Here is a 23,849-nt window from a genome sequence, read left to right as displayed (position 1 = left end):
TTGCTGTGAGTTATTCAGAAACAAAACTTCCAAGTCTTTCTTAGGTGTGGCCCGAACACGGCCAATTTACCCAGCCTCCGTGGCATTTGGGGCAATAATGCCTTTGCCTGAGAGTTCATCCAGGTTTGGGCATATTTTAAGTACCGTGATCCTGGTTTTACCAAGATGACAGCAATTCTAAACACAGGCAAAGCAGAAAGAAGCTGCAAAGAACTTAGTTGCCTACGGAAGCCATTTGGCAAAGCACATGCTGGGACTGGGCATGATTTATGCACCTAAATTCTACCTGAACACCTAATTTATGGATCTGGGCCAATATAAGTCTAGCAGTGCTGCATGCACTCCTCTGCTAAGGAAAAGAAATTGGTTCTGCATAGTGGAAGGTATCCACTGTTCTGGGGATTTAAGAGCACTTGCTTGGGGAAATATTAGGGCATGACCACTCCCACCTCAGGAGCCCAAAATGCACACGATTTCCCCCTTGCTGTTGCCAGCCCCTCACAGGAAGAGCCATTACTCACTTCACTCATCATCTAAGGGCTCTTTCTCTTAGGAGAGAAGGGAACTGTTTACAGAATGACTCGTGTTTTCCCCAGAGTATTGTTCCTCTGGTAGCCCATCAATCTCAGGTGCTGTCAGTGCTGAGTTGAAATGAAAGGTATTGCTGGACAGGGAGGAATTATTATTTTGCATCCAGTTATTTAAAGATAACTCCACATCTTCTCATATTCACTGCTCTTTGTGTCTGGAATATCTTGTGTGGGACAACAGGGACTTAAAAGTTTTGACCACGTGGCACAACGGGACCAAACTACAAAACAGCTTGTCTGTCCAATTTTATTTTTCTTGAGGTGTTCAGAGTGGGAGAGGGGACAAAGCTGCCCGTGCAAAATACTGTCAGCTGTGAATTACAAATGCTTTGTGGACGGGAGTGCTGCGAGCCTTCCCAGCATCAGTGCTCATTCAGAAAGTGGTTTGGCAAGGCAAGGTTCTTTTAGAAACATCACGGCCACGGCACAGTTTTAGTAATTCACATTTGTCACGTATCACTTCAATCGAAGGGGGGGATGGCTGTGCAGAAATGCACATGCGATGGGATTATCCACGTGAAATAAACTAGACACCCCGGCACAGAGTAATTTTTGTGGACTCTACCGGAATTTCCACCTCCCTGAAACACTGCAAACACGCATCCGTGCCACATCCCACCCCTCCTTTGGAAGAGGGGCACAAAACACAAATTTGCACGAAGGGGAAAATACGCCATCTCTTTATACTTTGAGCACCAAGCCTTTACACAAAAAATTCCAAAACCCGAAGCGGAGGGTGTGAGAAGCCGGGTTGTTGCGGGGAGGAAATAGGACAAAACTTTGGATTTCCTTTGTCCTTACGGACGCCACCAGCGGCGGAGCCGAGGATTTTGGAGTTGGTAGCGCCGCCGGTGCGAACGAGCGGGGCCGGGTCGGAGGATCCCGGGGCCGCGCTCCAGGCCGCTCCGCTCTGCCCGTCCCTCCCCGCCCCCGGCACGGCCGCTGCACACCGGATCCCGCCCCCATCCCACGGGACGGCCCCGCATCCCCTCCCTCCATCGCCGCCGCTCCCGCCCCGCCCGCCGGCACCGCCCCCGCCGGCCGGGCGCGCCCCCGCGGCCCGCGCGCCCCCGCGGCGGGGCGGGGCGGGCGCTGCGCCCTCCCCTCCCCTCCCCTCCCCTCCCCTCCCCTCTCCTCTCCTCCCCTCCCCAAGGTGTTGGCGGCGGCGGCGGGGACGCGCTCGCCGCTCGTGGCCGCGCCGCCCCCCGGCCGCGCTCCCCTCGGCTCTGCCCGGCGCTGCCCGGCGCTGCCCGGCGCTGCCGGCTGCGGCTGCTCGGCCATGGCGGAGCTGAGCGCGGAGCGGCTGCGGGCGCTGCCCGGCAGCTGGAGTTACGGGATCAGCCAGGGCGGCCGCGTCTTCTTCATCAAGTGAGCGCGGGGCCGGCCAGGAGGGGAGCGGGGCCGGGCCGGGAGGGGCGTGCGGGGAAGGGAAGGAAGGGAAGGGAAGGGGAGGGGGGGAGCAGGGGGCGGCGGGGCTGCGCCTGCCTGACTCGGTCCGTGTGTCCGTCCCCGCAGCGAGGAGGCGAAGAGCACGACCTGGCTGCACCCGCTCACCGGCGAGGCCGTGATCACCGGGCACCGCCGCAGCGCAGGTAGGACCCAGCCCGGAGCCCTGCCCCGAGCCCCGGCTCGGCCGCTCCCGCCCTGCCCTGCCCCGGGCGGGCTCAGCCCCGGGCGGGCTCGGCCCCGGGAGCCGCCGCAGCCCCCCGGGACAAGCGGTGGTCGCGCTTTCCCCGCACTCGGCGCGGTTGTTCCCCCCGGGCTGAGCAGCGCTGCGGTGGCCGCGCAGTCCTGCGTGTCCAGCCTGCTGGCCGCTGCCTTCAGGCGCCTTGTGCCCCTGCCCCCGAGTTGTGCCTGTGTAATGTGTCTGCCTCTGCTCTCCCTCCGTTGCCTTGTCCCCCTGCGAGGCTGTGTAGTTACCATTAGAGACCGCCTCGTTCCTCCCCTGCTCCTCGCTGGCTACCCCTGTTATCCACCTGCATAGAGCATCCTTCCCCAGTTTAGCACGAAACCACTCGTCGTATTTCTATTTCCAGCAGTGCCTAGATTTAACCACGATAGGTGTATTAGAAATGTAGGGGATGATTTCGCTAGAAACCCTTTTTATCCTCGCGCTTCCATCCTAGGCTGAGAGTCTGTGTGATTTCCAAGTGACTGAGAGAGGTGGAATAGGTAGGAGGAAAAGGGACTTGAAACATTAGAAATAACTTGGAGGGAGGAGGCTGGAATCAAGTCTTTTTGCTTCTGCTGTTTGTTCCACTCTGGAGAAGTATCAGCAGGAGGTGCTGGAGGAGGAGGATTTAGAGCAGACACTCCGGAGAGCCGGAGCCAAACTCTTGACTGCTGAAGCTGCGCACAGGCTGCATATGCCACTGGGAGGTGGTGGAGTGTAGTAATACGTGCAGTTGTTTTTATGTATATAAGCACTTGGATAATCACGGCGAAATAATCTGCAAGCGAATTGGTCTGTATCAGATTATTTGCTTTTTATGTTTGGTTAATACTTATTCATTAAGGAATCAGAAGCAGCCTTTTAGAAAACTGTGGGCAGCCTTTCTTTTATTTTTTTTTTTTTTCGTTTTTGAGTTGGGAATAGTTTAAAAACCACAGGTTTCTGGCTATTAGAACCCTGCAGCTTGATTCGCAGCGAAGGTTCTGTCGTTTGTAAGAAGTCATTTAATGCTGGGGAATAGAACTACTGATTGCTATCAGGCTCCTCTTGCTCCTGCTCTCAGGGCTCAGGTTGAGAAAGTGGCCTTCATCTGCAGCAGTATACATGGGGGCAGATGTGTGTGAAGTGCTTTTCTTGTTCAATACTGGCATTAGCTGAGTATTAATTCTTTTTTTAAACTATTCCCACTGTCCCTGTTGACTGATGATGATTTCCTGGTAATTTTCCAAGTGTCTCATTTGTTTCTGCTGTTAAGTGCCTTCTAAAGGAAATACAGTTTGCTTTTGAGTATCTGGAGTATTGTGTGTAGCAGAGCAGAGCAGAGTCATCATCAGGTAAATTAAACTTGTTTCTGAACACAAGGCTGAGGCATGACCTTTGACCATAATTCATCAATCAGATATCAAAGTGTCTAAAAACCAAATCTATTTCTCTAGTTTTCCTCATTCATGTGTATATTAATGACTCTCTCCACACACAGATATAATCAAAGAGAATTATTCTGGCCATTGTTCTGGAACCTAATCAAAATATGTTCAAAATACATCTTCTCTTAAGAAACAATTTTTGAGTGAATAGCACTTCTTTTGCAGATGCATGTTATTGTAAAGCTCTCCGTTAAATAATTCTGTGAGGCATGTTCTAGATGATGAGAAAAGCTTTGTCCTCCATTACGAATTGAAGCGCTTTTTATTCTTTGAGCTATTCAGCTCAAACTGAAGGGTATTTTTTGCAAAGTTCTTATAGCAGCCATAAATACTTCTGCTGGGGAAACTTCCTGTTTGCTGTACTTTGCCCCATGCCGTTAACGAAAGACACCTTGATTTTTGTTCTGCAGAAGACAGGACTCAAGAAAAAAAAAAGCAGCCAGAATAAATAAGTAATGGGCAGGATAAAAACCACCACATAACCCAGCCAGATTTTTTTTTCTTTAGGAAATGCATTCTTGCTTTTATAATTCAATGAAGAACGCTACATATCAATAATTTTCTTAATTGATGGAGCAGACTTTTAAGGGTAGAGGTGCATGGAGGTACCCAACATCTCCAGAGCTTCCATCACACCAGGAAACTGTTACTTGAGAAATTTTGACCATTATTGGTATGGGTTTTTTTTCATATCTGGACTCCTGACTCTTAAGAGTGGTAATACAAAGGAAGTGATGCACCCACATCCTTCACTAGATTTACATGGAAAACGATTTTCATGTAAAATGCATCAGAGTTGTAAACACTGCAGGAACACTTGTTAGTCACAACAGTGGTGGAATTATGCTAATGCAATGCTAATGCTCTGTGGTGCAGTTGATACCGTGCCTCTTAAGGAGCTTGTGACTTGCATGTAACTCAGATGGATTTCTGTTCACATCTCTGCCTGCCAGGTGATCTGATGCTGCTCAAGTTCAAGGCAGAGAGATCTGCTGGGCAAAGGGTGGGACGTTAAACGAGGGAACACTTAAACAAAGCATCGTTGTTATTATTTGACAATGAGAAACCCCAGTCAGATTTCTCAGGCATGCAGCTTCTTTTGGCTTACAGAATTCCCACTTAGGCAGTCTTGTGAGTCAATTCTGAAATTCTTGTTTCTGGGACTAAAGGTTTCGACATAAGGAATCAGACACGGTATTTTAACTACCTTAGTGTTAGGGAGCAGACCAGTATGGCTAGCATAATTTCTCATTTCAAAAGGTAATTGGAATGTTTTGCTGCTTGTTTTCCAGACTTACCTACAGGTTGGGAGGAAGCCTATACTTTTGAAGGTGCAAGATATTATGTAAAGTAAGTTGAATGTTTGTCACAATACTATAATTTTCAATTAGTCTAAATGTCACTGTAATTCTGAATGCTTTCCATACGGAACTTCAACGTTGTGCTATAAATCCAAAAGGAGCATTTAAATTTGTCATAGGGTATCTAGTCCTTTGTTTACTGAATTCTGCACAGCTAAAACAATTTCTTGCCTTTTTGTGTTAATTAAAGCTGTGTGAGGATGCAGATTCAAGTGTAGTTTCTGCTGTGAATGTAACCATCTAGCAACAAATGTCCTTGAAAGCCAAGAAAACCTTGAATTTGTCTGTTTGACATTTGTGTGTGTACCCTCTTGTGCCATAAATGCTTTCACAAAGGCAAGATCTTACTTCATGACTTGGAGAAGAGTCTTGATTTCAACCCTGTTCTCTAATTACATGGTTTAAATCCACTCTGAAGGTTTAATTTGGCCATTTTCTTTGCTTCTGCTTCTAGCATTGATTTCAATTTTTTTTTTTTGTTCTGGTTTTAGTATGTTTTGAGGAGCATGTTCACTGTGGTAGCCTTGCTGTGTGTATTGTCTTTTTGGATGAGAGACATATAAATCAAGCTCTTGCATAGAAGTTCAGAGCATGTATTGGTTGGATCTGTACAAACGTCTTACAGGCTTTTCCTCTCCAGATAGTTAAACCATCCTTACCTGGAAAATTTTTAAGTGGCACCTATGTATATTGGGTCAATATGCTTCTTTTTCCTCTGTTTAACAATTCACAGGCTTTTCTCAATTGATTCAGGAGTTTTTGCTCACTGCACTGTGTGTTTGGTTTGCTGTCATTAAACTAAAAATGTCATTAGTGTGATAACTTTTATGAGTGAAGATTACAGATAGAGTTTATAGGGCTGCAGGTAGGTTTTTTTCTGTGTTGCAGTGTTGAGCACAAGGCTGCTGCTCTGTGTAAGATGCATTGTAGGCAGTGTAAGGTGGATGTTTTATGTGTGTTTCATGGTTTATTTTATATGAGTGTGTTTGATTTGGTCCTAAACAAAATTAAAAACATATATTGAAGCGTAATGCTTTCAAAAATTTGACCGAAATACATGCTTTGAAGTGTAATGCTCCCAAAAATCTGACCAAAATACATGCTGTGCTGTCTAGGAGGGCAGATTGTTTATTGATAAGCAACATGTTTGTTTTTCTGTTCTGTTCTGCCTTCTTGCAATCTACATTGCAGGAGTGTTGAGTAGCAATTGACAACAAATACACCAGACTGAGGACAGGGATCCACTGAGAATTTTACCTCTGCAGTTCTGTGCAGATTGTTAAATGAAGACAAGTGAGAATTAAAGAAAGCTGTGTTTGTGTGTGTATACGAAAAAAATTCTTCTGGACTTTGAGATGGAACATTTTCTTGTAGTATAAGCCTATGAACAGTGTGTTGGCCAGCTGTAGTAACTGAAAAATAGCAACTTGAGTTTTCCTGGAATAAACAAGTGTGTGAGCAGCTGTTGTAGAGCTCTTGTGGACAGACTTACTGAGTGCTAGGTTGTTTGTGTACCCTTGTCCTTCCAAGATCTTGTGTTCCAGGTGTTGCCATAACTGTGAGGATGTACGTGGAGCCGATTGTTTTGCTGATAGCCAGCACCAAAGAGCTCAGTTTGTGTCGGAAAGTTGTGCTGTCTTTGCAAACACGTTGCACAGACGCTTCTCTGGGATTTGCTAGATGTAGGAGGGTAGCAGGGAAGGTGCTGTCAGGCCTGCTGAAAGGTTCACATGGTCTGACCAGTTTGGCATCCTCAGTTAAATACTGGTTTGTTGTGTTTGAATTCCTGCCCAGTGATAGCTTCTCCTTTTAGAGCTGTCTCGCGTTCAGCCTTGCTGGTGCTAGAGAGGATGTGGGAGCTAACGTAGACAGGTTGACAACATTATAATCACTGTCCTCTAATCCTAAGCAGTGTAACTTGGGGTGATGTGTTGATTATAATAATTCTAGTTGTCTGAATTTTAACTACTGTGGGGTTTCTGCATGAGGGGCAAACAGCATAGGCTGTTGTGACCTTCTGCCATGCACACACCCCCACATGTGGATTTTTAACCATAACCTGCTCATTCGTGTGTAGTGATTTGCTGAATATTAGCATTTGTTATGTCAATTACAGCGTAATAAGACCATGTCAAAACAATAAATATTGAAAGCTTGTTTGTGGTTAGGTCTGAAAGAATCATATTGTTTTATGTTCCATATGAGTTACAAAGTTACAAGGAAATGAATTTTGATGTCATGCTTTTGGTGCTTCAGCCAGTGAAACCTGTCTGTTGCATTCCTGTGTCCAGTCAGAGTGAGACAAGAAGGGCAGTCAAGTTTCCTAATCACATAAATAATTTGACCTAACTTCTGAGGCTCAGCTTCAAATATGTGGGTTGAATAGAAATGTTTAACAACCTTTCTTTATGGTAAGATCTTATGCTAGACTGTGTTTGAAAATAAAAACCTTTTGAAAATTATTCTTCTGGTTCTTTAATAATAGGTCTTCAGTATTCCACGTGGGTGTGTTGCTGAATCTATTACTGTGCTTTTTTTTGGCTTTGATGTAGTAAACACTGTATAATCAAATTGGGATAATGTCATGGAGATAATCGTCAGCTAAATCTTAACATTCCTTGCACTGGCATTTCAAACAAATGATTCAGGATACAGACTGCACTGAAATGTGATTCTTTTTAAAGGACACTGTATTTTTCTTGGGATGTGTGCACTCGGTTTCAGAATAAGTAAATACCAAACGGTGACTATTTTACACATTTTTTTTTCCTCTCCTGTGGCATTGAATTTGTTCTAGTTTTAGAGTGGAAAGATACACTAAAACAGGGACAGATAAGGAGTTGTTCCCATTGCATACTGTGGTTTTCTTTTGGTGTAGGGTTGTCTTAGTAAGTTGATGCTAGCTAGGACTTTGACTTTTTTGGCATGCTATTTTTTCTGGGTTTTTTTGAGCAGTAGAAAATTTGCTAATGACAGAATCATTTCCCCAAATCCTCCTCACATCTGGTAAACCCGAATGACAAAAGGTGTCGTTTACTATTTGGAATTAAAAAATGTGCAATGCTTTGTGTGTGCTCTCAGGAGAGTGGTTAAATTATTTAGGGGTTTTGTCTCTTTCAGGGTGAGGGAGTCTGGATTTGTTTATTTTATATCAGATCTATGCACAGCCAGCCAGCCCTTCATTGGCACTTGGTGGGAACTCTAGCAGTAAACTTTGCTGAAATAACTAAACTTTTACCCAGAATATAGGGCCCTTGACTTGTAGAACTGGTAACATTCAATTATAATGTTTGTTATTTTCAGTTAAGTATTGAATCTTCTGTATTATGAAGCTAAACTCCTGAGGCTTGAAAACTGTCGTGCAGCAAACTTGCTATTTTATTTTTGTCCTGCTTGGGGTCCTTCACTTGACTGGTTATTTGTATTGAGTGTAATGTGCACTCCTGAGCTCTGAAAAGTTAAGGGCTTTATCCCCAAAACACATCTAAGCTGGACAGCAGAATGGGAATCTTAAGTTATTTATGATATTTATAATGGCCAAGGAAAAGGACCTCACAGGAAAATCCCATTATGATACTTGTCAGTAGAGAAAATACACCTGTTCACAGGCCTCAGACTCCTCCCCTGGTAAGATCATTGCAAATTTCCAGCTTGATGTTTTTAGGACTTTTTGATGACTTCATAATCTTTAGGCACCAAAGCACTGGCTTTGAGGACCATAAAATTACATAAATGCGTGTGTGTCTATTTATGCATGTGTTTAAGAAACCCTTACCAATAGTTAAAATGACCCAACGATCTAAACTCAGGTATTTGCTTACTTTTCTTGCATTTTTGGTTCTCATTGCAGTAGTTCTGAATAGATGTTCAATTTTTTTGTATTGCTTTTTTCTTTTCAAAGAAGGGTTATAAGATTTAAATTACTAATCTGCCAAATAAAGTTGTTCTAAAAATCAATTATTAAGATGATATTTGTGGAATTTCACATCACTCTGCCTAGGTTGGTTTCTACAGAAGTACTATTAGGTAAGCTGTATGTATGTTAGAATTTGGTTTTTCGTAACTTTGCTGCAGGACTGACACTTTCTGGGCAGTACAAAAGCTGATTGCAAAAGCTTTTAAAAACTGAAAGAATTAAGAGGGTTGAAGTTTCATTTGTGGGGTTTTCTCTTGAAGTTTACCTTTTTCTGTGTTCATCAGAACAGTTTTTGCTTCTTGTTGACTGAATCAAGGCATTGGCAAACCCTGGCCAAAGCCTTGATTGGCAAACCCTGGCAAAGCCTGGCCAGGTGCACTGTTGCATCAAATAGAGGTTTTGTGTGCTTTTGTGGAGACTTTTTGTCAGTGCAGGTTTGTTTATTGTAGACTTGTAGCTTGAAAATTGGAAAGGCGAGAAAAATTTATTAAGTGATTAAAAGGGATAAGATCTCGTTCAACTCTGAGTTTCTATTGTTTACTAAAATAAACCTGTGCTCATTGAGAATTCAGCTTTCGTTTGAACCTTTGTCTTTTATGTGCATTCTAAAGATCCTTTCCCATTCAGCTGAGACTTTCTCCAGAATAATCAAAGAACATCCAGTGGTGTTTGCAGAAAAGCCCTTTCTTGAAAGGAAAAACTGGAATTTGAAAAAAATAGGAACAGTTGAAACTGTTTTTCTCCAAGACTAAGAATCTCAGTGTTCCTCCTGGAAATTTAGTTCTTTTCTTGTTACCTCTGACCTTTTCTTTACTAAAATGAAGAATAAACTTAATTCTTTTTCTCACATGGTAAGACCTGTAGGTCAAATAAGAGTGTATGGGTGAACTGGGACTTAGTTACAAGCTACCCTGTGCCTTTTGGAGTGAGCAAAGCTGCTCAGATAAGGAGAACTTTTTTTGGGGAATGCCTGCACATTTATAATCTGTTTTAACATTTGCTTCTTTCTTCCACTGAAATATTCCAAGAACCAAAAATACCGCAGAGCTGAAGCTGGGTGTGGAGGTGGAAGGATTCTAGGCTCAGGAGGAAATGGGTGTGGGTCAGAGGAGAGGTGGGACTGCATCCAAAAAGCAACTTCTGATGGGTTGGATGTGGAAGGACAGGGCTGTTGGTGTAGTGCTGGACTGCAGGAGGAGGCTAAAAGGGTGGGAGCAGTGGCAGAAGGAGTGGAGAGACAACCAGGCAGAGAGGAGCAGTCAGGAGAAGGAGTGGGAGCTGATTTCCTAGGAGCCAACTTAATGGGATTTCTCCCAGAGGGAAGGGTGGCAAAAGTTCACCCTGCAAAAACAAGTTGTCTGACTCGTGTGCGGGTCTGGAAGGGGCCATTATCCCTGGCTTAGGAATCTGTTTCACAGTTAGTCTGGGAGGTGGAATATCAAATGTGAATGTTAGGAATTGCTGTGCTTCTAAAGGCTCTTTTTGCCTGTGACGTCTGTGGTTGGTATTTTGAGCTGTCTCTTTCCTGAAGTGTGTTTCTAAATTGGGCAATACCTTAAATGCTTCAGTTTCACTGAGAAAGACTTGAAAATGAATAATTATTTAAAACCACACAAATATCTATGCATAAGTAGTTACATTAAATATTGAAGTCCATGAGAAAGATATTGAAGACACTCAAAAGAACGATATTGAAGACACTTTTCTGATATTTGTGACCAAATTAGTAAATTGATCTCTAGCTTCAGAACCTGGTTTTTGAAGTGCAAAGATCTTTTCCCTAGCTTTGGTCTCTTTTGGTGATTAAGTACTAATAGCAGATAAAGTGGATATGCTCTACATTTACTACAGTGAAGTGAATTCTTACATGGTCTTTTCATTTTTGGTATTCATGTGTGAAGAATGGCAAAAAGCAAAGGAAATGCTCGTCAATCAAAACTTTCATGTAGGAGGTTGCTGCAATGTTTAATAAATATAGTGGTACATTTTTTCCCCGCCCCCAAACCCTCCCCCCTTTGCATTGATGGTCCTTCTAAGAATGATTTTGGGGCACATACCAGTATTTCACTTTCCTGTTTTGTCTGGGTGCTGCACAGGTTCTTTTTCTTTTCCCCATCTTGGAACCCATATCCTGCAGCACCTGGAACTGAGGGACACTTCCAAAAACACCTCACCTCTATTGTTACACAATACACCTCTATTTGTCAGAACTTTCACAGGTCCAAATTTCACCTGGTGCCTTTTATGTTCTGCTTTTGCTTTAAAGCAGTTGCACCCACTTTTTTTTTTTTTTTTTTTTTTTAAATCCCTGTGGTCTGACAGAGTTTTGTTGTGCTGATCAAACCTGGTGTCTGTTGTGGTGTTGCGCCAAGCCTGTTTTTCCTGCACATGTTTATGTTACCCCTGCTCTTACTCTAATGAATTACACTTGCATTAAACCTGAGATACACTGGGGCTGGCAGTGCAGAGCACTCCTCAGTTTGCTCCTGTGAGAGGGGAAGAAGGCTCTTGTGGAGCTTCAGGCAAAGAAAGCCTTGCTGGAAGCAAAGCTCCACAGCCCTGACTGCTGGGATTTCTGCCAGCGTGGTGCCTGGATGTGTGTTCTTTTCTGTGTTTCAGTAAGTAAATAGCTAAATTTAAACTCTTTCCCCTCCTCTCTCCCTCCTCCCTCGCCTCCTTGTTTTGGGATGTGTGAGCTCACCATTTCTTCCAGTTCTCTTGCATTTGGTTGAAGGGAAGGTGTTCTCTGACAGTGATGTTGAGAGGGGAAGAAGCTGCATGGTAGTCACCATCAGAAGTAGAAATTTGGGGATGGGAATTTGACAGCAGAGGCACTCCAGTGAAACTGCTCCCCAGTGCTGGCTAGGACAGGAAGGTCTGGTTGTATGGTTGTGAAGTTTCATCTTTCTGCTCCAGACCTATGAAACTTGAATTGAGTACTTGTTTGAAATTTATGGGATGGGGGAAAATAAGTCTTCTAAGACAGTATTTTGAATGCCTGTGTGACCCATGATTGTCTTTAAGCTTTATATAAATAATTAAAAAGTCTCTTGCATATTCAGGAGGCTCTACAAACTTAGTTCTTTATGGCTTTCCCCACTGTGATTTAGAAAGAGCAATTATTTGTAAGGAAAGGTATATTGCCAAGCAACCTAACCTTTAAAATTGGCTCCCTGCTTTTTCTTCTTCCAGAATCTATTATAAATCATGTTTAATAGAAACAAGTGCTTTAAAAACAAATTTTGTGCTTTAATAACTGGAAATGTTACAGTGTGTCAGACCAAGCAAGAGAGGTCCTAGTAAGAAAAGGTGTTTGAAAGCAAAATGCCTGGTGAAAGTTCCAATTTCAAATGCCATATTTCCATTTCAGTATTTCCTGGAAGCTTTTATCATCTTTACTACTCTCTGAATAAACAGCATACTGTAATTGCATAAATCCTGTAAAAATACAGCTTTGGATTTTGTTCTGAGCTGTAATGCAAGGAAAATTCTGTCATTTTGGATTTTTTTTAATTCCCTATTTTTTCATTAAATCCTTCAGATTATGCAGCTGCTGACCAATGTCCATAACATTTATCATTTTTGAGAATCTGTTTTCAAGATGAGTAAAAATATGTGATGTATAATCTTTAAAATTTTTCAATGAGCTTGGCTTATAAAAAGGACAGAAATCTCTCTTTGAAATAAAGTTCTGTGAGCAACAAGCATAAACACATGATGCTCTCAAATGTTTACAGTGAAGAAAAAAACCTTTTAATATGATTTACTTGAATGCCTAAAAGGGTAACTTGGTTTCCTCATGACTGAGATTGTGGAGAGGAGAGTTTTGTTGTGGATTTTAGATGTTGTTCACACCATTTTGTAGGATTACTTTTGTATTTTTTGGTGAGCAAGGAAAATCCTCTAGATGAATATAAAACTCTGTGGTTGAAATATTTTGTAAGGTTTGATGCAAAGGTTGAAAAAGAAAGTTGCAAACAAGAATGTATGTTTGAGCAATCAATGTCGTAAGAGCAAGTGTTCATTTTAATGATGAATTTTAATCAGAAGAATGATGCAAGTTAAACCTTATTAGATATTCATATCATCTGTTCTCATCTGAAATCTCTCTTGTGGTACAAACTCAGATATTCTCTCCTTGATGTGGGTATCTGTTGCTTACCTGGTCTGAAACACCGAAATATTTTCAGTTGTTAAAGCACACAAATGTTACCTTTTTTTTTAAATTAATAACATATCAGCTTCTGCTGTTTGATCCATCTTCTTTGTTGTGTCAGAAGAGTTAAAATAATTTGACTTTTCAATCAAGAAATTTTGAACTCGTTTAATTGAAACCTAAAGATATCCCTGTTACAGTGAATTTTGGAGGAGTAGGTCGCTAAAACTACCCTAGGTCAGACAGGAGGTGGTTATTAACATTGTCCTACAGAAAATGGCCAGAGGAGCAGGGAGGTCATCCTGCCCTGTGGCACTGGTGAGGGCACACCTCAAGTGCTGAGCAAAGTTCTGGCCCCTCACTTTGGGAAGGATGTTGAGATGCTCGAGCACATCCAGAGGAGGCAACGAGGCTGGAGAGGGACTGGGAACAAAATTCCTGTGAGGAATGACTGAGGGAGCTGCAGATGTTCAGCCTGAAGAAAAGGAGACTCAGGGTGACCTTATTGTATGACTTAAATCTCCCTTAAAGGTGGTTGTAGTCAAGTGGGGTTGGTCTCTTTCACCAGGCAGCACTGACCGAACCACAGGACACCGTCTTTAACTGCACCAAGGGAAATACAGGTTGGATATTAGGAAAAAGTTTTCACAGAAAGAGTGAGAAGGTTCTGGAATGGGCTGCCCTGGGAGATGGTGAAGTCACCATCCCTGGATGTGTTCAGAAAAAGACTGGATGTGGCACTGGTGCCATGGTTTAGTTCAGGTGTGGGCACTGGTCTTCCAGCCTAGTCATTCTGTATGTTCTGTGAATTGGAAGAATTTGGGAACCTAAATACTTAACACTCAGCATGGTGGTCTTGGCCTATGTGTTTGGAGTTTGTGCTCTGCAAAAAGCACTGGGCGGGGGTTTCTTACCTGGTTCCACACCCACCCCTGGGCACTGCAGCAGAATGTCCTGATCCCTGCCAGGCAGCCTTGGCTCCTGCCTGTGCCCGTCCTTTTGCTCAGCTCCAGGTAAAAATGAGCCGACAAGTCCTGCAATCTGCAAGGTCTCTTCATCAACCTTGCCTTGAAGTGCTGTGGGGATGAGGCTGGAAAGGAAGCAGGGTGTGAATTGTGCCAACACTGCTGCCAAAGGTTTTATATCCTCTGTACTGAGCCTTGTATTTCTTTATCTGCAACTCCTGTCTGTCTGACAATTCAAGAAGTAAATGAAAGGATTTTTCCTGTAAACTGAGTTTAAAAGTTTCCCAGGTTTAAGCTTTCTCTGTAGTGATTGCCACAAAGAGAAGGGTTTAAGGAAAGTTTTTGTTCTTAAGAGCAGATAAACTGACAACAAAACCATTAAATTTGCCTATTCTGCTAGCTGAAGTTATTGCACAGAACACAGTAAACAGCATAAAAGGTGACATTTTAGAATTATTTAGATGCGTGATGCCTAGTGGTATGGTAAAGTGATATCTGCTTAAATGTAAATTTAATGAAAGGTTATCCTTTTGGTCTTCCTGTTACCACTGGTGTTTATTTCTTACATATATATATATATATATATATATATATATATATATATATATATACACTCACATACCTATACAGAGCACATTGTTCTTTATGCCTTGTCTGCAGACCACCCACTCCCAAAATTCTTACCTGGAATATTTGCACTTCGCTTCACTTTCAAAATACAATAAAAATCTGAACCTTTTCCTGAAGTGCTCCTTATTCTTGCATTCTAAGCTACACACTGCAATGTGCTTCAGAGTTGAGCTCACTCTGTGGTTTTCATCAAGCTCCAGGTGAGAGTGCCAAACCTGTCTAACAAGAAATTCGGGATTTCTGGTGCCTCTGATTGCTCATTTTACCGTTCAAAACAACAAAAAAAGTGCTATCAAATTCACCAATTCAAATGCCAGTGTTTTATCCTATTCATTAGAATCTTTTGTTTGGGTGCTTGCTGCCTCAAAACACTTTTGAGTTCAGATATGTAAGTTCCTTGAAAATCTTGCTATTGAATTGCTGAAAAAGAAGTGAGACATAAGTAGAAAACATTCTGTTGACTAAAGTGGTGATGTCCTATTCGGCTCTAAGTGGGATTTGCTGTGTTTCATAGCCCTCGATGATTTAAGCAATGATTGCATCAGGCTGAGGAGTTGGAATTATCAGGTCTTAAAGAAGAGGGGGAGGACATCTTTTGCTCGGTAATGGAGTTGTTTTTTTTCTTTCTGACTTTTAGTGATGCTGTTTTTAAGTCATTAGTGCAGACAGACTTCTCAAACTTTTAATGAGAATTGAAGGTACTGTCATTTTTTGTCAAGTATTGCAAACATTAGCTTAGACAAGAGTTCTTGCTTTTATTATTTTCCTTGAAAAACTACCTTGTGCAATTGTAAACAGGGTTTTAAAAGACGTTCTGGTAACTTAAGTATTTTATTTAATTTTTTCAAGGAGGTGAAGAAATGAATCTGGCGCTGTTTCAGAACATGTCTGTCTCACACACTTTCACCAGGCCTGGTATACAGGAGATTATGTTGTTGGCAGAGTGATCTGTAAAGAACAAATGAAATGTTTCACTAGTTTGAAGATGGGTCTAAGAAAAATGGAAGTGGAATTTGTGGAAACTTGGATCTTGTATTCCTACCTAATTTCTTTGCAGCAGTGGGGACCTGAATTGTAATGAATGGAGGTGAACAGGTTTTGGATTTAACAGCTGGGTTCACCAAGTGTATCTATTAGGAGTGTAGAAGGAATGGTCAAAAGCAGAGTTTATGGAGGGTTTTATGGTTTGGGTTTTTTCTGTCCGAGTTTGACATAGATGTGTTGACCACAACAAAAAAATCAAACGCAATGCAGACAAAGCTACAGTTGACAGCTGTTAATTTGTTTTGATTAGAGGCAAATATTTTAACTCTTCTGATCAGTTTATTTTCCTTGAGCTGAAGTAATTTGGTTTTTTAGTAGTCTAAAAGCCTCTCTGCATCACTGGTTTGGAAAAAAAGAATAGGAATTTATTTATATCAGAAAAACAACTGTCTCCAGCTCTTTGTCTCTTCAGTTCTTCTCTTCTTCTGCTGTTTGACCTTCTCTTTCTCTTCCTTTTTATCTTATTTCTGTATACATGCCCTTATTGTTCACCCTACTGTTTTCACTGTTACTCTGCTTGCTTCTAGCACTGGTAGCTCAAGTAATGTTAGACTTGATCTTCCCCAGTTGGACTGCATGCCAGATTTTCCTAAGGGGAATGTAAATACTGTGAGGTCAATGCAGTATCAAATGCCTGCAGCCTGAAATGAACCCAGCAGGATTTTCTGCTATTCAGTCAAAATTAAAACCTGCTCAGGATACACTGCTAAATGTTGAAATGTCAAGACTTTGAATTATGTATTAAGCTTTACAGATTTTCTAATTTTTTTTTTTTTACTTTAATTAAGCTTTCTTTTTTTTCCCCTAATGTGAAAGAGTGTGCACTAGGGACTATTCACTAGAACTGTGGTAATTAACAGATATGTTTAGAAACCTCTCTCTGTAAACTGATGGATTAGGTTACTTGGTTTATTTGTAAAAATGAGGAAGAGGTGAATGGGTGTGCATGCTCACCTGCAACATATTTAATACAGTGACATTTAAACATTCAACTAATGTGCTGTAAATAGCAAATAAAATCTTCAGCCCATCCATTCCTCTGAGTTTCCCCTCACCTCTTTCACTCCTCCCTTTCTCCCTGAAAAAGAATGGGTAGGGGTAAACTCACATGGCACAGCAAAACCAAATTGCTGTTTATGACTTTCTCCTCTGCTTCAACCAACCTGTTCTTCTGAGGGAGAATTGCTCCCTGTGATCCCTTCAGGTCAGTGATGCTCTTTAATTTGCCATGTGTTAGTTTGAATTGCTTGCATCTGTGTGCTGCTAGGGACCAGAACTTCTTGTTTTACAAGGAGGGGAATTAGAGATTAACAACTGAACTCGAGGGGGTTTTGCTGTGTAGGGCTGCTGTCAGTAGATCAAAACACTTTAGCTTTATTTGTCTTTCAGACTGTTGTCTGTGAAAGACTGGCTGCTGCTAGTTTGGGGAGGAATATAATTGATGAAATTAGAAGAAAATAACCTCTGAATGTTCATAGACAAGCCAGGAGTGGAGTTGTTCTTTGGTATTTTCTGTTGGCCACACCATGGCAAGACCAATTCTTTCTCCAGGTCTCTTAAGATGTCGTGGTAATGTCACTGTGAAATGACAACAGAAAAATAAGAGTTGTGGTCAGGGAATGTTTGCTTTTTTTGAAAATCAAAGCTGTTTTGTTTTTGTGAAGAGATAGTGTTGTGGTTGTTAGATAAGTCCCTGCTGCTTCACAATGTTTCTGTTATGTTCCTAGTAAAGTTTCATGGTTTTGTGTGGGAGACTTCATGATGCTCAGATGAAGGAATATTTGATTATTGAATGCTACACTTTGATTTTCTCAGTGGATTAAAGTGGGTATTGAAAATAACTGTTAGACATATTGATGAAAAACTATAGTGCTGAACAGAGAATAAAGCAGATTTTAAAATGAAAAACATTAGTAGCTGTCATGTAAGCAAAGTAATATTAAGTTCAAATGAATACATTATGAAATACTCATTCTGAAGCAAAGATGAATGTATTATGGAGTGTAAAACTATCTTTCAAGAATAGCACTAAAATGCAGTCCTTGAACAGCTTTATTAATGCTTAGTTTTGTGCCATTGGACAGCATTTTTTACTAGAAATAATTTACTTGGGAGATTAACGTTTCTCTCTAAAAATGAAAAGCATGAACACCTTTATGCTTAAAATATTCAAGTATAAAATCAAGCTGTTGGCTGTGAAGAAGTAGGAACGGCTCATCTACCAGTTGTATTTTTTTTTTTAATGAAATGAAAAGCTATTTTGTTACTTAATAAAAGAATGTATGTGTGGGTTTTTTTTGTTGTTGTTTATGTAATGATATAACAGTAATTCCCAAAGTCCATTTGAAAATGAAGGGAATTTCATCAGCAGGATTGCAAGAGGTCTGGCATGTGATGAGCTTGTTTGTTTTTTTACACTTTGCAGCAGTGTTGTTGAATTTCTAAAGTCAGGGAATGAGGGTGTTGTAAGCACCAATAAGTGCCTCATTTCACCATCTGGATTGGTTCTGGAGCTGCTTGAGTGAAGGGCACAATGTCCATTGAGCTCATCCTGGCATCGCCGATTTTCCTGGTCCAATTCTGGAGCTTCAGCATTTATTTTGGGAAAGATCCAATATTGTTGGCTGAGATGTCTACAAGGGAATGTAGGGTTTGTTTGGATTTCTTTTTTTTCAATCAAAAAGATCACTGGGCTTTCTTAGAAGTTTTTTTTGAAGTGTTCAGTGATTCCTCCTCATGAGGTGTGATGATTAAACGTAGCATCCCCAAGCATGGTTAGAACTGGAGAAAAAGTGATATTTGGTTTTCATTTCAGTAGGAAAGAGTGGTTGCATCTGCTGTCTCTTGCACAACTCTGTGCCCTGTAAGACACGGATTCTTCCCATTGCTGAGTGAAAAATAAACCACTCTGAGAACAGCAGTGGTTCCCTCACCGTACCCCTGAGCCCACCTGGGGATGGCTTTGGAGCGTTTGTGGTGCTCCCTCTCTGCAAACCCCTGGCAGCTCTGACATCTGAATTTCAGCAATTTCTCTGCACCCCTTGTCTGTGGATGAAGCTTTTCCCAGTCAGTGAAGATGGATTTTGGGTTTTGGGAGTAAGTTCTCACCCATGAGAAGGCGGCTGCAACACCTCTACTCCAGGGGCACTTACAAATTTGCATTTGTTAGATTTTGTCATCCTCAATAATTGAATCCAAAAGTAGAGGAATTCGTTAGCATCTCTAAAATTATGTGGAGCTTATTGGCAAATCCTCTTTCTTCATACACAGTTTTTTAATAACTATAAACCTAACTTTTTTTTTAGAAGGGAGGAGATGAAACTGAACACAGTTAATTGTTTAAAATCCCGATCACACCATAGACAGTAAAATCTTATGTCTGAGCAACCACTGGAATATAATAATGTAAAAATTAAAGTTACAGGAAATTATGTTGCTGTGGAAAAAATAATTTGCTTTATTCCCACAGGCACCAATTATCAGGGCTCTAGACTGAAACTTGTACTTTTCTGCAAAGGATCCTTGTAAGGAAAACATAGTCAAGAGCCACTAAAATCTCTGGTCTTATTTTTAGAGCTAAATTGTGCTATTTCACTGGTTGCTTTCCAAGTTATGTATTGAAATGGTAAAACAAAAAAAAAATTGCTTGACTCAATTCCACATAATGATACATTCTTAGCACTCAGCACTCAAATAAAAGAGGTGGGAATGGAGAAGAATGTAATTTCTTAATACATTTCCACAATTTAGCAACTTGGGTTTACTATGTTTTTAAATATGTGATTTTTTTTTTTTAATTTGTGTACAAAACCACTGCTTGTGTTTGTTCACTTTCCAAGGCATCTCAGGTTTTCATGCTCTTTATACCGTGTTTTGTACTGCACAAAATACCATGGAAATGTTAGTTCTAAAGTTCTGTGACATTGCTTTGAGCTGTTTCTGATTTGTTGTTTTGGTGATTCTTTTGACCACCAAAAATTATATAAGATCACTGCTAGTTTGTAAGCGATACTTGGATATTTAATACATATATATATATGTATATATATATATATATTTTTTTTTTTTTACTTGCTCGAGGCGTAGTAAAGAAGAGTATATAAATATTGTGTGTGGAATGGTCTTTGAAGCTGGGATTTTGTTTTCAGTAATTTGCTGTACTCCTCTTCCAGTGTTCCTACTCTATGATTCACCTGGTGGTGTTGTAATAGCCAGGGTAATAATTTGGGGAAAACTGACTCATGTAAAGCTGAGGAGGTGCAAGTCCCAAAAGAAGATAATGGTACAGAAGAAGAGCTGATGTGCATCAGCAGCTGTAAGGATGTAAATGTTTTGTGAGTTCCAGCAGTAAATAGGGAGCTCTGTAGGAAGAGGCAGCATCCCTCTGAATGGATGCATTTCTTCAAAATAAAACTTTTAATGGAGGAAAGAAAATATTTACAAGAAGGATTGGTGCTCCAAATGCTCAGGAACAGGATTGATGTGCAGTCCTTGCAGCTGAGGAGAGAGTGATGAATGCCCTACATGAAATTAGGGCAGGAATTTACATACAGGAGTTGCTTCCTTTAAGCTGAGGATAACAGCAATGTTTTCAAGATATGACCTGTCTTGGCAGAAGATGAACTGAATAGTATGAATTCATCAAGAGTTTATGTATTTTTGTAACCTGTTTTGAGGCAGCTGAAGTGGTTCATGTTAAATATTTTACATGGCTCAGCTCTCCCTTTTAAAGAATTTTTTTTTTATCTAACCAAAATTAACCATCTGCTTGTCGGAGATAATTTTGCCACAAAAACAGATTAAAGGTTTTCTTTGTGGTGCAAGATTAATAGCTGGAAGACTATGAAGTTAGAGGCCAATTAAAATATTTTCTTGGTTACCCTGTATAGGTAGTCGGCATTAAAAAAAAAATTGAGATGTGTAATGGCATTGTACAGAGACTTTATTTTGCTAAATGATTTTTCCTCTATATACTTGTTCATTTTGACTGCTTAATTGATTTTTTTTTTTTTCCTGGGGAGAGAGACTTTTTCAAAATTAAAATAATAACTAAAAAAAGCACATTTGTGTAGTGTTAATACTGGTTCAAGGTTTTTCTCTTTGTACTGACGTGTAGTGTTCATTCTTTCAGTACTGACCTGAACATTGAAATCCCTTTCTTTGCAGAAACCACTGGTTTCTTTAAATAATAAATTAAATATGAAACAGATCATTATATTTTTTAAGGTAACTAGGAAGAAAACTGCCCTCTCACTTCAAATATGTCAAGGTGAATACTGAATTCAGCAGTAACACACAGTACAGAGGAGTACAAGCTCCATGTTCTTTCAAAGATTTTCAAATATATCCCAATTCTTGTGAGTTGTGGTACAGATTTTCGTGAAGCAGGCACTAAAATTAAAATTTAACTTGGAGTTAAATAACAGCTTGCCTCTTTTTTTTTTTTTTTTTTTTTTGTTCCCTGATGTGATTTGAACCTCTACAAAGGCAATCTGTAGATAATAGATGCTATTTTATCACTTCAGCTTATGGAGCCACCAGGTCTTAAATTTTTGTGATGACTTTCCAAAGTTGGATAAGTTGTTTGGTTGGTTTTCTTTTTTCCCTCTTTATGTCTGCTTTTGAGCCAGTATCTTAATTGAATCTTTTATTTCCACTTTACTAAAATAAACTTGGAGCAAATGTTGCTTCTTGAATGGATGTTCTTGTGGTTTGAGTGAAGAAACTCTGCATGCATTTAACAAAACTTTAATGTAGCTATATCCATTTGTTGCCTTATTGGTATTTCTAGTGCTTAGAGAGTCCTAAGCTGCTTAGGAGAGTGGGTTTTTTTAAATAATTTAATTTGGAAAGTAAAACGAAGAGAATTCTTTTTGATTTTTAGGTGTGCTCTTTTTTGTCACAACGCCACTGCTTTTCACTGACCTTTTCATGCAAGGATTTCTGTCTCTTTTTAACAAGATTTCCCATTTGAAAGGCAACACTACTTGCTCAGATTTGATTGATATCTTCATGATGCTAAGCTTATGAATTGAGAGAATTGCATGCCCTCAGGATAGGGAAAAAATGCCATCTATTGATATTTGGATTATATTTTATCACTTCCATTTAGGAGAAGAAGCGGAAACTGTGGCCTTCATCCACAGTCCAGAGAAAACAGACTTCCTAAAATCAAATTACAGATGGAAAAGTGGAATTTTTAAAGGCCTGACATCTGAAATAATGCTGTTCCAGTTCAGCATGTCTAGAAATAGGAGCATAGTTCTACTGTAAAGTAGTGCTGGTTTAACAGGAAAATGATACAATAGAACTGGAGACACAGGGGTGCTCAGAGATGGAAGAGCTTCATTTGGGGAATGCCTGGAATACTTACAGAGGGCTGATGTGAGGAGTGTAAGTCTTCAGAGTTAGAAATGGTTGAAAGGCAGGTGAAGAACAGGTTTGCTGTATATTCCAAGAAGAGAACTAGCAGGAGGAATCACAGATCAGGAAGAGCTGGCCCTTGTGGCTGATGTTCCAAGGTCTGAAAGAAATGTCTGTCGTTCAGGAAAGCGGCTGAAAATATGTGGGAAGTGTTTCCACGTGCAGTCATGGAATCCTGTGCTCACTCCTTCATTTGGGAGCCCACTTGTGAATTTTGTAATGGCCAAAACAAGGCATCCCTGTGCATCCCACCCATGTCAGGTGTTGGCTGCTGATCCCAGCCCTGCTTCAGCAGCTCTGGAGAGCAGCATTCATCACCAGGGTATACATATTAATTTGCCAGGAGTCAGTGAGAGGAATGTTGTTTTAATTATGGTGCTGCAGGTACTTAGAGAAGCTCTTGCAGAGTATCTCTGACTGGTATCTTATCACGAAAGCTTTGATGGGTGCTGTGTGTGCACAAAGCATGGCTGCATGGGAAGACTTAATAGTTGGCTTATAGTGAGGTTTTGGCTTTAGCTTGTTTTGAAAATAAACTATGTAAACATGAAAATCTTACTGATCTTCCTACTGAAGCTTTACTGTGCACAGAGACTTAATGAGAGAAACATAAAAGTTATGAAATCACTGGATACTGTCTGCTGCCTGAGTATTGATTCAGACTGGTGTAATTGACTTTTTACACAAAGGGGTTTGGGTAAGTGAGTTGGAATCTGGCAAAGAGATTTGAAAGCTGAATTGTTTTTCAGGTTATAAATAGATTTGAAGTATTAAACTTGTACCTGCTTTCAGAAATCCTATGAGATCATTTTAGAGATAGTAAGAGATTAATTTAGAATGATACAAGCTTGGGGAGGGTAGAGTAAGATGCTTACAACAGACTAAATGGTGAAATGTTTACTTACTTGAAAAGAAAATCTTCTCTTTCTTTTTCCCTTCTTCCCAAAAGATTTGTTCTCTCAAAGCACACGGGCTTTGAAGAATGATTTTTCTTTAACTCAGTGCTTCAGATCAGTACTTGAATTATTAGGAAATAACTACCTTTTCTATGTTATTCTTTCAATAAATAAATTCATTGGAAAATGTATTATAGGTTTAATCATAAAGTTAAGGGCTTGTGTTTTGGGTTTTTTTTTCCCCCTTTTAACTAGTGAAACTATGAATTTATATGAGTAATGAATCCAGAAGCTTTGTTACATATGGATCTCAGTGTTGATCAACTCTGACCATGAATTTCTGTTTCTCTAAGACAATCATGTCAGAATATAGAGTTGCATATTCATAAAATCTGAAAGCCAAATACTTACTGTAATATTGCTAAGGGTAAATCTCTGTAGGTTGTATACACACAACTCCAAAAGGGTTTGGAGGACAAGAAATCTCTGTTAGAAGCTTCTGTGAAAGGTTTGGTGTTTTGGGCTCGGTATTCTCAAACAAAACAGAAAACCTGTGGTGTTGTTCCGTTTTAGATGCATGGAAGAGTGGAAATACACGTTACTGGTCTGACACACATGATGGGTTTTGCTGTTAAACTGCATTTATGGGGATAGAGTTGTAAACTCTCTCAAAGGATGGAAATCAATTCCTAAATTTGCTGGATGTGCCACTGAAACATCTTTAAAATATGAAGAAAATGCTATAAAGAGAATTTGGCTGGCGAAAGCT

At 40.5% G+C, this 23,849-nt stretch overlaps 1 protein-coding gene across 14 annotated transcripts in view; it reads left to right on the top strand.

Annotated features, from left to right (window-relative positions):
* Nucleotides 1-1,736: 1,736 nt before the first annotated feature.
* Nucleotides 1,737-23,849, top strand: part of PLEKHA5 (pleckstrin homology domain containing A5) — a 165,810-nt gene continuing 143,697 nt past the window's right edge. For all 14 annotated transcript variants that reach the window (XR_014952114.1, XM_085569562.1, XM_085569561.1 and 11 more), the window contains exons 1-3: nt 1,737-1,958; nt 2,106-2,182; nt 4,982-5,039. Coding sequence is in view for 13 of the 14 variants with exons in the window: in XM_085569562.1 (XP_085425688.1) it covers nt 1,870-1,958; nt 2,106-2,182; nt 4,982-5,039 (224 nt within the window). In the remaining variant the exon portion in view is untranslated. The remainder of the gene's footprint in view (nt 1,959-2,105; nt 2,183-4,981; nt 5,040-23,849) is intronic.

Source organism: Lonchura striata, chromosome 1A, assembly GCF_050655825.1.
Source record: "Lonchura striata isolate lonStrDom1 chromosome 1A, ASM5065582v1, whole genome shotgun sequence".
NCBI lineage: Eukaryota > Metazoa > Chordata > Aves > Passeriformes > Estrildidae > Lonchura > Lonchura striata.
Note: the sequence above shows the minus strand (reverse complement) of the source record. Positions and strands in the feature narration are given on the sequence as shown.